General features: G+C 44.9%; 1 protein-coding gene across 1 annotated transcript in view; it reads left to right on the top strand.

The window, feature by feature from the left end:
- Positions 1-16,312, top strand: part of LOC117647842 — a 22,272-nt gene that overhangs the window by 2,435 nt on the left and 3,525 nt on the right. The window contains exons 2-6 of the mRNA XM_034389814.1: positions 8,977-9,084; positions 9,225-9,314; positions 12,859-13,336; positions 15,134-15,235; positions 15,555-16,304. Coding sequence (XP_034245705.1) covers positions 8,977-9,084; positions 9,225-9,314; positions 12,859-13,336; positions 15,134-15,235; positions 15,555-16,304 — 1,528 coding nt within the window. The remainder of the gene's footprint in view (positions 1-8,976; positions 9,085-9,224; positions 9,315-12,858; positions 13,337-15,133; positions 15,236-15,554; positions 16,305-16,312) is intronic.

Below are 16,312 nucleotides of genomic sequence, written 5' to 3'. Positions count from 1 at the left end.
AATATTCTTTTAGGACCAGGCTTTTTTTTCTGTATGGACCAAACATAGCATGGACTGTTAAGAGTACGGAAGTTTTCTGTCCGAGGGTGGTTTCTTGGTAGATGCATTTGACAATTTACACGGATTTTATTCATGTTAAATGTACCAACATTTTCCGTACATTGCTGGATGAATACGATTTTGGCCTGGATTTGGACTAGGGTAATCTTTCCGTTATCCGTACTGAGAATCTTCCATTGAATTTCAGTACGGATACCCCATACCTTTTCCGTACTGGGTACAGAATTGGTACGATTGATCCGGGTAAAAAATTGACCATAACTTTTCCGTAGGAAATTCCGTACTTTTTTCCTGCAGTGTTAGTTGTCCAACGCGCCTCCCGGTTGCCCTGCCAGCTAACGGGAGTCGACTGTACAAGGCCCGGAAAATATTGAAGACTGCTTTGACAAGGATAGAGGTGAAAGGAAAAAAACCTTAGGTCTCTACGACCACCCCTTGACCCCAAACATTTCTAGGTGAGTGAGTGAGTCAGTGAGTCAGTCAGTCGGATTGGGGCTATATAGGTTCTTGATTGATGAGTGAGGGAGTCAGTCAGTCGGATTTTGGGGCTTTATAGGTTCTTGATGACAATTGATGATTGATTTTGAGGATGTTGCCGGTGACGGGGACCCGATTGCGGCACAGTTTCGGAAACGTCTCGACCAGACCTACCGATGGGGCGAATAAAAATTTTTAGTCGGTCGGTCCCCTTTTTTGAAGATTGAGTGGATTTTGTTAAATTTTAGGCCTATTTAATCTTTTTTTTGAGGATGTTGCCAGTGACGAAGACCCGATTGCGGCACAGTTTCGGAAATGTCTCGACCAGACCTACCGATGGGGCGAATAAAAATTTTTAGTCGGTCGGCCCCCTTTTTGAAGATTGAGTGGATTTTGTTGAATTTAGGCCTATTTAATCGTTTTTGAGGATGTTGCCGGTGACGGGGACCCGATTGCGGCACAGTTTCGGAAATGTCTCAACCAGACCTACCGATGGGGCGAATAAAAATTTTTAGTCGGTCGGCCCCCTTTTTTGAAGATTGAGTGGATTTTGTTAAATTTTAGGCCATTTAATCTTTTTTTGAGAATGTTGCCAGTGACGGAGACCCGATTGCGGCACAGTTTCGGAAATGTCTCGACCAGACCTACCGATGGGGCGATTAAAAAATTTTAGTCGGTCGGCCCCCTTTTTTTGAAGATTGAGTGGTTTTTGTTGAATTTAGGCCTATTTAATCGTTTTGAGGATGTTGCCGGTGACGGGGCCCCGATTGCGGCACATTTTCTGAAATGTCTCGACTAGACCTGCCGATGGGGCGAATAAAAATTTTTAGTCGGACGTTTCCCCTTTTTGGGCCCCGTCCCTTTAAATTTTTTTGAAAAAAAAAATGACAAAGGGGACGGGCATATAGTATGACTCGCGCTGCTCGCTGGGGGCTCCGCCCCCAGCCCCCCGCATGTGTGGGGCGCGTGCCGAAGTATTTTCACTAAGTCCGTGGTGACCAAAGGCAAATTTCTAAGGAAGAAAATGTACTGCTTCTTTGAAAGGTCTATTTAACAGCTTTTGACCATATAATTAAGCTACTTTTACTGCCCACGATAGCACTGCCCAAGATAGCTTGTTGCATTGGCTACTGTGGCAGTCAATGGGTGCATACAAGGCCGGAAAATATTGAAGACTGCTTTGACAAGGATAGAGGTGAATGGAAAGAACCGCAAGTCTCTACGACCACTCCCTGACCCCCATAACATTTTTATGTTTAAATGAGTGAGTGAGTCAGTCAGTAAGTCGGATTGGGGCTATATAGATTCTTTTATGATGATGATTTTCCCAATTGCCCGGGGGCGGGGGCCCGACTGCGGCACAGTTTCGGAAATTCTCGACCAGACCTACCGATGGGGGGAATAAAAATTTTTTGTCATTCGGTCCCCTTTCTAAATGATTGAGTAGGGTTTTCTCGGAAACGGTGAGAAATTTTCAACTTTTTTTATTTTTTTCTTTTTTCCCATGAAATTTGAAATCGAATGGAGAAAACCGCAAGTCTCTACGACTACTCCTTGACCCAAACATTTTATGGGTGAGTGAGTCAGGGATGATCAGTCGGATTGCGGCTATATAGGTTGTTGATGAGTGCGGGAGTCAGTCAGTCGGATTTTGAGGCTTTATAGGTTCTTGATGACAATTGATCATTGATTTTGAGTACGTTGCCGGTGACCCGATTGCGGCACAGTTTCGGAAATGTCTCGACCAGACCTACCGATGGGGCGAATAAAATTTTTTTGTCGGTCGGTCCCCCTTTTTTGAAGATTGAGTGGATTTTTTTGAGTTTAGGCCCATTTAATCGTTTTGAGGATGTTGCCGGTGACGGGGACCTGATTGCGGCACAGTTTCGAAAATGTCTCGACCAGACCTACCGATGGGGGGCATAAAAATCTTTAGTCGGTTTTGGTCCCCCTTTTTTTAAAATTGAGTGGATTTTGTTGAATTTAGGCCCATTTTTTTTATATTATTATATCGTTTTTTGGTGTTTCCGGTTTACGGGGACCCGATTGCGGCAGTTTCTGAAATGTCTCGACTAGACCTACCGATGGGGCGAATAAAAATTTTTAGTCGGACGGTTCCCCTTTTTTTAAGATTGAGTGGATTTTTTTAAATTTAGGCCTATTTTATCGTTTTTGAGGATTTTTGCCGGTGACGAGGACCCGATTGCGGCACAGATTCGGAAATGTCTCGACCAGACCTACCGATGGGGGGAAAAAAAAATTTTTTGTCGGTCGGTCCCCTTTTTGAAGATTTAGTAGGTTTTCTCGAAAACGGTGTGAAATTTTTTCCCCTTTTTTTTAGATAAAGTAGGTTTTTTCGGAAACGGTGAGGAATTTTCGACTTTTGGGATTTTTTTCCCCAAATTTTTCCCCTAAAATTTGGAATCGAATGGAAAAAACCCCAAGTCTCTACGACCACTCCTTCACCCCCAACATTTCTATGAGTGAGTGAGTCAGTGAGTCAGTCGGATTTGGGGGTTTTTAGGTTCTTGATAATCTTCATGCACTGTTGCTGGGTCTCGCCAGAGACATGTTGCAACATAGCCCCAATCCTCTTAACAAAGAAAAAGAAAAACTCAAACAACTCAAGCAACCTAAAAAGGGAAAAGAATCTTTCTGAAAAAAATCACAGTAAAAAATCATTTTTAAACAAAAATTTAAAGTTAGTTTTTAATTTTCTTTAGCACCGGAGCCGGCTAGCGCTGACGCAGCAACCCTGCAGAGGAAGGAAGAGGTTGGATGGAGGGAGCCGGGGGCTAGGGCATTGGGGGGGCAGGATTGGGGCTATAAAATTCTTGATGATGGTGGCCCAATTGCCGGGGGGCGGGGTCCCGATTACGGCACAGTTTCGGAAATTCTCGACCAGACCTACCGATGGGGCGAATAAAAATTTTTAGTCGGTCGGTCCCCTTTTTTGAAGATTGAGTAGGTTTGCTCGGAAAAGGTGTGAAATTTGTTCCCTTTTTTGTAGATAAAGTAGGTTTTTTCGGAAACGGTGAGGAATTTTCAACTTTTTGGGGTTTTTCCCAATTTTTCCCCTAAAATTTGGAATCGAATGGAAAAAACCGCAAGTCTCTACGACCACTCCTTCACCCCAAACATTTCTATGAGTGAGTGAGTCAGTGAGTCAGTCGGATTGGGGCTTTATAGGTTCTTTATAATCTTCATGCACTGTTGCTGGGTCTCGCCAGAGACATGTTGCAACAAACCCCAATCCTCTTTAAAAAAGAAAATGAAAAACCAAGCAACTCAAGCAACCTAAAGAGGTAAAATGAGATCTTTCTGAAAAAAATCACAGTACAACATTTTTAAAAAAAAATTAATGTTAGTTTTTAATTTTCTTTAGCACCGGAGCCGGCTAGCAGGTGATGCAGCAACCCTGCAGAGGAAGGAAGAGGTTGGATGGAGGGGCCCGGGGCTAGGGCATTGGGGCGCAGGATTGGGGCTATAAACATTCTTGATGATGGTGGCCCAATTGCCGGTGGGGGGGTCCCGATTTCGGCACAGTTTCGGAAATTCTCGACCAGACCTACCGATTTGGGGGGAATAAAAATTTTTTGTCATTCGGTCCCCTTTTTTGAACATTGAGTAGGTTTGCTCGGGAACAGTGAGAAATTTTCAACTTTTGAGATTTTCTCAATTTTTCCCCAAAAAATTTTGGGAAAGAATGGAAAAACCCGCAGGTCTCTACGACCACTCCCTTTACCCCCAAAAATTTCTTATGAGTGAGTGAGTCAGTCAGTGAGTCAGTCGGATTGGGGCTATATAGGTTCTTGATGCATGCTGTGCGTCTCTCTGTCGTTCGTCCGTCCGTCCGTCCGTCCGTTCGTCCGAGGGCTTCCCGTGGTCCGATCTTGACCCAAAATTTTGGGATGCAGCCTCCTTGGGTGATCCTAAGAACCGCCCCGGGGGCAGCAAATCCGATCCGAGCCCCCGGGGGGGCTGCTGCAGGTGCATCATGGTCTACATGGGGTCGAGGAGGATCTCGGCAACGGATGCAGCTAGGAGGGCATGTAGGGGGTTTTTGGAATCGGGGCGACGAGAAAAAAACCCAAAGGTGCCAGTTTCGAGCGAATCGGAGAAGTTCGGACCCGGGTTCAAATCCCCGCGGGGTATTTTTTTAACATTCTTTTTATTCGAGTTTTTTCATTGTTTTGATGTTTTTGAGGGTGCTGATGACGAAAAAGACATTTATTTTGACCCCAGACTCGGGTTCAAATCCCGCGGGGTTTAAAAAAGGCGAAATTCGCACATTTCTAAATGTACGGGACGGGCCCAAAATTGCCGATGTGTATCGCTACTTTTCCCGTTATTTGAAGATTGAGGGATTTTGTTAAAATTTTGGCCTATTTTATCGTTTTTTAGGATGTTGCCGGTGACAAGAACCCGATTGCGGCACAGTTTCTGAAATGTCTCGACCAGACCCACCGATGGGGTGAAAAAAAATTTTTAGTCGGTCGGTCCCCTTTTTTGAAGATAGAGTAGATTTTTTTGAATTTAGGCCTATTTAATCGTTTTTGAGGATGTTGCCGGTGACGGGGACCCGATTGCGGCACAGTTTCGGAAATGTCTCGACCAGACCTACCGATGGGGCGAATAAAAATTTCTAGTCGGTCGGTCCCCTTTTTTGAAGATTGAGTAGGTTTGCTCGGAAACGGTGAGAAATTTGTTCCCCTTTTTTGTAGATAAAGTAGGTTTTCTCGGAAACGGTAAGGAATTTTCGACTTTTGGGATTTTCCCAATTTCCCATAAAATTTGGAATCGAATGGAAAAACCGCAAGTCTCTACGACCACTCCTTCACCCCAAACATTTCTATGAGTCAGTGAGTCAGTGAGTCAGTCAGTGAGTCAGTCGGATTGGGGCTTTATAGGTTCTTGATTACGAAAATTTTTGTGATTTTTAGAGAATTTTTGAGAAATTTTGAGAAATTTTCGGAAATTTTTCAGAAATTTTGCATTTTTACAAATTTTTAAAATTTTATGGAAATTTTCAAAATTGTGAAAATTTTTGAGAATTTTTGTAAATTTGTAAAATTTTTGAAGCATTAAATTTTTGGTGTACAGAAAAAAGGGTAGTTGTTTCCCCCTCGCGCCGGGCGCTGCCGGCTTCGGCGCGCTCGGACCCGAAGGCGCGCGACTCGGGCGCTCTCTACTCGGCGGAGTCCGGCAAGCCTGCGTCACGCGTCGCATGCCGCTGCTGTGCTGCTGCTGTGGGCCGCTCCAAAGTCAGAGCAGTTCCTTCGCGAAGTCAACAGGTCAGGTCTTCAGTGTTGCTTGACGTAGCGTCTGCAACAGTGTACGTCCATTTTTTTACTCGTGGATTTTGCGACATTGCTGCCAGCACAACCATCCCCAGAGGTACAGTACGTCGTTTCCGTGGAATGAAAAAGCTTATCACCGCCGAACAAGCGCAGGCATCAAACCGTTCTTAAAAGCAAGTTCGCGAGTATGCAAGAGGGGCGGGTATAGGCCATCGTAACTGCATATATACTGTAAATGTCTAGCAATGAAACTTAAGCTATGTTATAGAGAATTTGACGCATGCGTAGTTCAGAACACCTTCGTATCATGAAAGAATTTATGCGTTCGTAATCTCTCTTAATAGCCTACGAAGCATTTGCTTCATAACTAAGAAGAAAATGACGGCGTTATCGAAATGCTTAGTGTAACGAAGGATTTTGCTTCATTTTACCAAAGCATTTCTTCGTAGCTCTTACAATGCTTTCATTTTCTTCGTATTACGAAGCGGTTCTTCGTAGGGTTTTTACTGCGATATGTTTGCACGATTTGGCTCGTACTCGTGGAACTTACTTCGAAAGATATTATGAATGCAACGCTGCGTAACACTCTTTTGTGTGGAAGCGTGTGTTGGGGCGGTCTCGGGTAGCCGTTGCGGCACAACGCGTAGTAACCAACGTTCGGATAACGTGATTCACGAGCGTCGAGACCATACAGCCCAGGGCTCCGCTCACCCCGTCGCCTGCACCCCGTACTTCCGGTGCAGCAGTCCGGAAACGACAGTGGGGGGGTGGACTCCACCCGGTGGAGGATGCGGCGACGGCATCCCGTTCGGGGCACAAAACCTTAGGCCATTCATATCGGCATTAAGTTATGCTCCCCGGTTAGACAGCAATTTTACGCCCATAATCCATGCTGCTCTGATTCCTTTGCACTGAGAATCCAAACGTTAAAGTATAGCGTCAATTGGTGCAATGCAAAAGCATTGCACGTGAAGTGCAATGCCTTCCCATTCCCATGCATTAGCATAGGGCTTTTTCGGGATGCATTGCACGTAAGGTGCATTATGGCTGAGGCATTGCACGTATGGTGCGAAATCTCAGCTTCATTGCACCATACGTGCTATACTCATAGCGTTTGGAATCTCAGTGTGTGAGCACTCTGAATATTCATGTTTAATTCGTAATGCGAAGGATATCCTCATAAAACGAAGCAATCTACAACGCCTTCATTTTCTTTGTAGTTATGAAGCAATTGCTATGTAGGCTTTTATGAGCACTGAGAATGAATTGGTCACCACCATCACCCTTTAAATGGGTGATGCAACTTCGTTGGCCAAATTTTGGTGACGAAGAATTCATCACCCGAAATTGGGTAACAGGCGTTTGGTCGCCCAAATTTGGGTAACGCCGTCGGCGACGCCGCGAGGTTCCCGATGACGTCCTTCCGGGGCCACTACGATGACCGGAGGCTTCAACGCCACATGGCGGTCATCGTGGTGGCCCCGGAAGAGCGTCATCGGGGACCTTACGGCGTCGCCGACGACGTTACCCAAATTTGGGCGACGATTTTATGACTGCCCAAAATTTGGTCACCGCGGGCTCGTCACCCAAATTTGGGCAACGGTGCGTGCGTTACCCAATGAAAGGGTGATGGTGGTGACTCTTTCATTCTCAGTGAGTGTAGTGCTGTAAAAATTCTAACCTTTCAAATGTTTTACGTGTCCAACAACGGAAGTTTTGTACTTTTGTTCCGTGCCCGATTACATGACGTCATATAGAACCAGTACGGACGTTCCGAACTTCTTTTGGGACTAGCTGACGAATAGGGTATTCCAATGCTCTTCCAGACCGGAAGTGAGAGATGGCAGTTTTGATGAGAAAGTTACGCGGCGAAGTTAATCCGCCGCGTGGATTTCGAATATTAACTGCCATTTTTGACTGCTGTTGTCGGTCTTCTCACTTCCATTCTGGGAGGGCGTTGGAATACCCTATTCAGTACGGACTGAAAGAGTCTAGTAACGCCCTTGAAAATGGCATAGATCAAGTACGCCCTTCCTGGACACTAAATTATGATGTAGAATTTTGTACTTGTAATTTGCACGACTAGTGCATTGCACACGCGGAATTTGCATAAAATTTTGCAGAAAAATGCTTGAATGCATGCAAATTAGAGCAGAATGTTCTGGCTACACTGTGAGAAAAATGTACGGTTATTCGCCGTTAATTTATTAACAGGATTTGCCGTACTTAGAAGTACGGTGTTTACCGTACCTAGAAGTACAGCGTTTACCGTACCCATTGAAGTACGGTGTTTGCCGTACCTAGACGTACAGCGTTTACTGTACCTGGAAGTACGGCGATCACCGTAATTCGTAGAATGCACTTGTCAAGAGGCAGTCATTTCTTGACATCAAAGTCAATTTAGACGATTTTGAAAATGTACTCAAACTCTTTGGAATTGAATCCAACGTGAGATCTTTTCAACTTCACGTCCAAAGTGCCGCTTTGAAATCCGAGGGAATGTCTTGTTATATTTCTAAGGGGTTTGAGTGAATTTTCGAAGTGGTCCAAATCAAGTGAATTTTCAAAGTGGTCCAAATCAAGATCTTCTTACAGAAATGGATTCGTCTCGTCAAGACAAACAAAAAATGTCATGGCATGTCATAGGTTTGGATGGAAAATGAAAAAACTATTCACCTACAAACTTAAAAATATGTTCATGGACCTTTTAGTTACTTTTGAAGCTCAATGACGTTGTCATTTCCCATCCAAACCTATGAGATGTGTTGCGGTTTTTGTTTGTCTTGTCGAGACGAGTCCATTTCTACAAGAAGATCTTAATTTGGACCGCTTTGAAAATTCACTCAAACCCCTTAGAAATACCTAAATAAGACATCCCCTTGGATTTCAAGGCGGCTCTTTTACCGTGTTTGTACAAACTACGGGAATCGCCGTACTTCCAGGTACGGTAAACACCGTACCTCCATGGGTACGGTAAACGCTGTACTTCCAGATACGGTAAACACCGTACTTCTAAGTACAGCAAATCTTGTTAATAAATTAACGGCGAATACCGTACATTTTTCTCACAGTGTAACTGTGCGTGGAAGTGCCATAGTGCCCGTAGAACCCTATTTAATAACGTTGCCTCTTGCAGCAGAATGCCCCCCAAGAAGAGAGCGCAGACGAGCCCTGCCGGAGACGCCAGCAAGAGGTCTAAGCAGGGAAGCAGTCCGTCTCAGCGGCAAGAAGGATCCTCATTGGACAGGTATGTATGGTTGCAAACGCTTTGGTACCTTATGTGCGTTCTTCGCCAGTTTTCTCTTTTTGTCCTGTGGAGGTATTTCGAAGTTTTTTTTTCGGACCGGAAGTAAGAAAAACTGAAGCGCTGTTTGTAACACTTTGCAGCCTGACGATGGAGTCTGAAGTCGTGACGGTCAAGGAGGAGCTCTCGGGTCCCGAAACCAACAACCTGAGTAGCAGCACTTCCAGTCCCAAGTGAGTAGCATAGCTGCCGCCGAGAAAATACCGTAAACTTAAAAGAAGCGTCAGAAGAATGTCATTTCAATACACAGAATTTCTTTGCTCACTGCAAAGAAAACAGGGTTATTGTAATGCAAACAACATCTTGCACTACAAATCCAAAGGTCAGACTTCTCGCCACTCCAGAGGCAAGACATAAAAGTCTCGCCAAGATTCGGTCAGACCTGAAAGTTTCGCCAAAATTTGGTCAGACAAAAAAGTCTCGCCACAAAACGGTCATTCACTAAAGTCTGACCCCAAAATGGCGAGACTTTTGTGTCTGACTACCACCGAAAGGCCGTAATGCGCCGGACGGTTACGGCCTAAAGGCCGTGGTCAGACACAAAAGTCTCGCCATTTTGGGGTCAGACTTTTGTGTATGACCGTTTTGTGGCGAGACTTTTTTGTCTGACCAAATTTTGGCGAGACTTTCAGGTCTGACCAAATCTTGGCGAGACTTTAATGTCTCGCCATATTTTTGCGTAAATTCTTTCCATCCAAATTGCAGTGCAGTCAAAAGGTATTTGGCACAAGGCTTTTTAAGCTGCCTGCGCTGTTTGCGGTTTTGTGATTCTTCATGTTCCTCTCTCATCGACGTCTATCGTCTATAAGCGTTGTTAGTCTGGGTAAAGTGGTGATAGTATGTTACAGAAAGTCTTAAATTCTTAAATAGCGAACAAAATATTTGTGCAAAGCTATTAAGTTTTGAAATAGACAGATTACATTTGTACCAGAAAATTTATTGTAAAGTTTCAAGTAAACTTATTTGTTTATGCTAAGAAATTAATACAATGCTGCAAAGAAATCGCAATAAGTGGCAATAAGTTTGCAGTGTCCAGACACTTAATCGCATCTTACTAAAATATTTCTCTGCAGAACATGTGACGTACTCTGCAAACTCAACAGTGTGCTCAGGACACTCTATTTGGCGTGTACTCTATAAATCGAAGAGCGTGCATTGTATGCTCTAACTGGAGCATGCCTGCGAGCACGCTCTAGCTAGCGCATGCCTGCCAAGCATGCACTTACTATAGTGCATACATGCCATGTACACCCTTCCTGATGCAGGGAACTCCCTATCCCGTATGCTCTAGATGCATGCTTCAGTTAGCGTGTACAGTACATGGCATGTATGCACTCGTAAGTGCATGCGTGGCAGGCATGCACGAGCTAGAGCGTGCTTGCAGCCATGCTCCAGTTAGAGCATACAATGTACGCTCTTCGATTTGTAGAGTACCGTCAACGGGGGTAACTTGGGACAGTCTGCCCTGTACAGCTTGTTAGTGCTGCCACTCAGCGACGGGGCTTCCTAGCGTCAAGCCCGCGGCAGGGTTTTGTTTCAAAGGCCTCAGGGCACGCGCGGAAAGGTTGAAGAGGTGCATAACATCCACTGTTAAAAAAAATATGAAAATTCAGACTGATTTCGTCTTACTTGGTGGTCTGAATCGTAAATTCATAAAATGGTACGAATATTAAGACCAACTGTCTGAAAAGTTTGACCTGTTGTCTGAAATTTGAATTTAGACTAGCGAGTCTGAATATTTAGAGCGATGGTTATCAAGTTTTGTACATTGTCGTCCGAAAACTAAATTCATACTTGTGAAATCGGAAAACGAGTGAAAAAACTCCGTCCCCTTGTACATTTTTCGATTTTCTCAGAACTTTTATCAATACTACTGTGTATTTCAAATAATATTTACGTTTAGTGTCGTAAAAGCATAGAGAATGTTCAGAGCTCCGAAATGGACACTTATTGCTCTATCCGCTAGGTGGCGCTAGTGTCGCATGGACGATCTTTTGGAGCTAAAATTGCCACTTGAAGGCGAAATTGCGAATATTTTGTTACAAACTTATTCCAAGTGATTGTCTGAAAGGGCATGAGCGCACCAAAGCAAGATTCAGGTTAATAAGTGCAGTATAAGCTAAAAACAAAGAATACAATTTCACTCTCGCGCATGGCCACGGGTCGGCGCGTGGTTGGGCTAAGGCCGCTCTCGCTCGCAATTCAGCAGTCACCTCTAGCCTCTTCACCACCTTTGCAAGTAGGAGTCTACTACCGAGTTCCTAATTTTTGAGCCGAGACGATCCGCTGAGCGTCTACGATAAACCGATGGCAAAAGTTCGCTGATTTGTGTTCTACTCTACAGAGTGGCAATGTCTTCAATGTCTTCGTACAACTTAGTCTGATAAAATAGACCGACTGGTATCATTTTTCATACAACATGTTGATCTGAAAATTCAGACTAACGTCGTCTGAAACTTTCAGACCGCGAAGTATGAAAGTTTTGGTATGAAAATTCAGACTGAATGTAAGTAAATCGACTTCTTACAAAAAATTATGAATTTTCAGTAATTTTTTTTAACAGTGTCACAATTAGTATTTGAAAAACGGGAAACTACATAATAGGGTTTTTGACAAAATATGTCAAACATTGACAAGTTGACCCTAGTGCAAGGAGTGAAATGCAGATTTGGCCGATTAGTCTCTCTGGGTTGTTAGATCATACACAGACAATAACGTTGGCAAAAAAGCGTTGATTACAGTTTTCCCATCTTCGGTCCAGACTTCAATTTATCAAAAATCGAAATTTCACGGGGTAACTTGGGACAGTCTTTTCCTCATGTTTCCAGCAGTCCTAGCCTTCTAGGAGTTGACTGACCCGGTCCCTGACATAACTTAAACTTCGGATTTTACGCTGATGATGGAAAGAGATGCCTTGCTCTGCAGTTTTGTCTTCTGGTAATCCATATTTTGAAATTTTCAGAAAATGCTTGGATAATACCAGTAGAAAAGAGAGTTCCACGTCGAGCTCTAAATATAGTCCAATATCGGTCCGACAAGAGTTCCTAGGCCTGAATTCTTGGTCTATATGTTGTGACTTAAATTTATTACATCCATTAACATCAATAGATGCATAGGAATGTAGCCAATTACCTACTGTCCCAAGTTACCCCCGGTCATGGGGTAACTTGGGACACTCTTTCGGGACGGCTGGGAAACGATATAATCGAGGCAAATGAACCAGACAAGCATGAAATCGTGGGGAAAGGGTCAAACTTTAACATAGTTAGGAACCATTGGTCTGGGTTGAGAATATTGGCTCTGGTGTTCTAAAAACGTAGTGTCCCAAGTTACCCCCGTTGACGGTACTCAAAAGTACACTCCAGTGAGAGTGTTTTCAGCTGAGTACACTGCAACGAGAGTGTGCTGAGATCAGTACACACCTTGGTTCCCATGGAAGTATATGCAGCTGAGTAAACGTTCGTCGTGAGCACACGCTGGAGGAGAGTGTACTCATACACAATAAACGGAGTGTACTCGTGCGTACACTCTGAGCAGAGTGCACTGAGTACACTGTTGAGTTTGCAGAGTAAAACCTTGCACTGCAGTCCAGACAACTTACTTTCTTTGCATTATTGAGAAGAAAATTCTTCTTAACATGGTTTTTGAGCGTAGTTTGTCTTTGCTTTCAGCCGAAACCCGTCACAGTTTTTCATGGTCATGTCACGTGTCGCGCAGGTTCTGGTGCCGGGACTGCGGCGACGATGCCGCGGAGGACTGCATGGACTCGGCCCACTCCGTGTGCTCCCTCCGCCAGCGTCGCACAGAACAGGCCGCCCCCAAACTGCAGCGTCTGGACAAGGTGGCGACGTCGGCGCGCGAGGTGGTGAAGGCCCTGCTGGACGTCAAGGGCGTGCTGGAGGCCCAGCTGGAGCAGTGGCGCGGCAGGCTGCGGCACGTCGAGGAGGCCAGGAAGGAGCTGTGGGAGGCGGCCGTGGATTGCCGGGACCTGGAGGAACCTACACTGGAGGAGGGCCTGGAACAGCTGCTGCAGGACGCCACCACTCTCCTCCAGGCCAAGTGTCAGCTGCAGCTGCAGGTGGACTCGCCCTGCTCCACCTGGAAGGGCCAACTGCAGGTGGCGGCTCCAGGCTCCAGACGCAGTTTGCTTTGCCCACTGGTGCTGCAGATGCACCAGGAGTGGAGCCTCACCAAGGTGCGTTCTGGAACCCTTTCCATAGTTTGACATGAAGAATTCGGCAGCTAGCTTCGAGTGCCACAAAACTTATACGGGTTGTTTCTCATGATAAAAGCACACTAAATGATCCAGGAAGCGGAAGAAGGGAATAACTTGACTTATCCCCAAATTGAGTTTGTATTTTAATATTGTGCCTTAGAATAGTTTCCATCATTACACCAAATTATTTGACTGAATTCCAAGCGGTTAAGGAGAAAATCCACATGGAAAAAGGGTATAACTCAACTTAACCCCTTTTACGGTCTAAATTTCATTGGAAAATGGAGATAACTCAACGGAAGTCCACATGAGTCCGTTTGACAAATTGGCAAAAGGATATAACTCAACTTGTATTTTTATGAATCTTGTGTAAAAAGAATCAACTCAACTTAGCCCCCCCTTAATTTTAAATTTCAATGTGGAAAAAAGAGCTAAGTCCAAAAAATACACCAGAGTAACATACACTTTATGCAGACTATTGTTCCACTTGACTTGTCTCCACATTCCTCTTTGTTTAGGAAATATAAGGTGAGCTGACTCCGAGCTGACTCTGTTTTCCATTTCAACGGAAAGCGATAAGTCGCAGAAATCCTCTACGGAGTGACCTTACACTTTTTATTTTTTTCCAAAATTTTACTAATGCTTTTTGAAATTATTAACATGTGCAACATTCATTTGTTTTGTTTTAGTTTTCCCCCCTAACAGTTTTTGGTTTCTCCTGGAAAATGGCCAAAATTGAGTTATCCCCTTCTTCCGCTTCCTGGATCAAATGTCTTACGAAGAAATTTGCCATAATACGAAGGAAATGGCGCAAGCATAATACGAAAGGTGGTTTTTCTTCGTATTACGAAGGTTTTTCTTCGTATCTGACAATCATAAAGCCAAAAAGATTCGTATTACGAAGGAATATTGCTTCGTATGATGCTTGCGCCGAATTCACCGTAACGTACGAACAACATAAGTGAAATTTCATTGCCCACCTTTTAAATGGCAACTTTGGCCTGAAATTTTGGTGGGCGATTAAAGCTTAAGGATACTGTAAAGTGAAACTAGCAAGGCCTAAAAATATTTGCCACAGGAAGATCATCTTGTGGTCAAAACTAAACCACTATTACATGAATTTATTCCCAAGGTTGAGGGGCCCCAACTCCTATTAAATTTTGAGTTATGGAGGTTTATCTAAACTTTAAGTTGTTTCTCCCAAATTCTCCTCACGACAAAGGATTAGCTACCCAGTCTTCAGATTTTGGCAATTTTATCTATTTTTGCATAGGAAAAAGGTAGCGTTGGCAGATTTAAAGACATCAGGGGAGAGGCTGTAAAAGCTATTTTATCAGGCCTATTTTTATTTTTCTTTAAATTTGTGAGATTTTGACCAGTTTGGTCTTGTTTTTGGTTTCTCACGAAAACTAAGGCAGATATCAGAAAAAGGGCAACGCTGTCTTTTTCCTATTTGAAAATAGACATAATAGCCAGAATCTGAAGACTGGGTAGCTAATCCTTTGTCGTGGGGAGAATGTGGGAGAAAGGACTAAAAGTTTACGTAGTTCCCCATAACTTAGAAGCTAATAGGAGTTGGAGCCCTAGTCTTAGGGTATGAGTGTATGTAATAAAAAGTAACTTTTAGCCCTATATTAAGACATCTGACACAAGTATTTACAAAATGTCATATAGCCACTTTTTTCACTTAACAATAACCTTAAAAATACTAGAGTCAGAAATCTCAAGATATGATTTCATTGTCTTGCCCTCAAAATGTGTCCGCACTGCTTCCAGGTCTTCCGTCCCGAAGAGTGTATGCATTTGGGGAAACTCAGCAAACAAAAGGAGCACACCCAAGAGCTGGACGAAGCCCTGCAGAACCCAAGCCTGGACAAGGTGAGGGTATTTTCGTTTATTGTGGCAATAAGGTTTGTCCCCGCAGCTATGCACGGCTAACCTAAGTCTTCTCAAACGAAAGAAGGCCTGCGCTATACGCAACGTACAATTTCGTCCGAGATGAAACATTTTTTGTACTTACTATTTGTGCGATTGAAAAAATGCGCTTTCTTTTTGGCGATGTGGAAATCCGTGTTTAGTTTTGTACTCGAAGTTCATCTGCACAAAAAAACTGCGTCTCGTACAAAATGTGGACAAAAGCATTAAGTGTGGCAACAGCGTGACAGGCGGTAACGCGTAGTGCGCTTGCGTGTTTCAGGTGAAGAATCTGCTTGGTCTGGACTGCTGCGAGCAGCCGAACTGGAGTACAGTGCTGCTGAAGCGCGTTGCCCCGCGCGTCGAGTGGCTCTCGCTTGAGGACGCCGTTCGGGAACACCTTGATGTGATCAGGGACATGCCAGCGCTGCGCTGCTTATACGTCCATCTGAAGAAGTCTGTCAAGAACGCCCCAGACCTGCCGCTTCAACTGCAGGAACTGGAGGTGCGGAACGTTTCAGAGGAACACCTCCAGTCCGTGCAGCGAATGCCCAGGCTGCGGAAACTCGTCTTGAACTGGTACAGACACGGTGCGCTCGACGTGGCGTTTCCCCCTCTGCCCGCGGGTCATTGCGGCCTGCAGTGGCTCGGTGTGTACCTTAAGCCTGCCTCCACCGTCCTGTCTCTGGCCAAGGCCCACGCCGCCACACTGCAGGAGCTGCGGATCCTGTGCGCCTCGGAGGGAGACGGTCCGTGGCACTTCAAGGACCTGGCCGAGGGGCTGCGCCAGTGCGGGCTGGTGGCGCTGCGGCGCGTTGTGCTGATGCGTGGACCCGCTCCAGGCTACCCTGCCGAGAAGCTCCCCCACGCGGCAGAGTCGTGCCAACGGCAGAAGAAGTCCATCTGGGACAAACTGTTGGCGACGGACTCGGAGAAGCCAGTCAGGGTAGTGAAGGTCATGTGCCAGGAGTGTGACAAGTGCCCCACATTTCCGCCTCTGGGAGACTTCACCTGGAAAGACGATTTAAACCCCGTGCTTCG

Source organism: Thrips palmi, unplaced genomic scaffold, assembly GCF_012932325.1.
Source record: "Thrips palmi isolate BJ-2018 unplaced genomic scaffold, TpBJ-2018v1 HiC_scaffold_3, whole genome shotgun sequence".
NCBI lineage: Eukaryota > Metazoa > Arthropoda > Insecta > Thysanoptera > Thripidae > Thrips > Thrips palmi.
The sequence above is the reverse complement of the archived record's forward strand: the minus strand, read 5'-3'. Positions and strand labels throughout refer to the sequence as shown.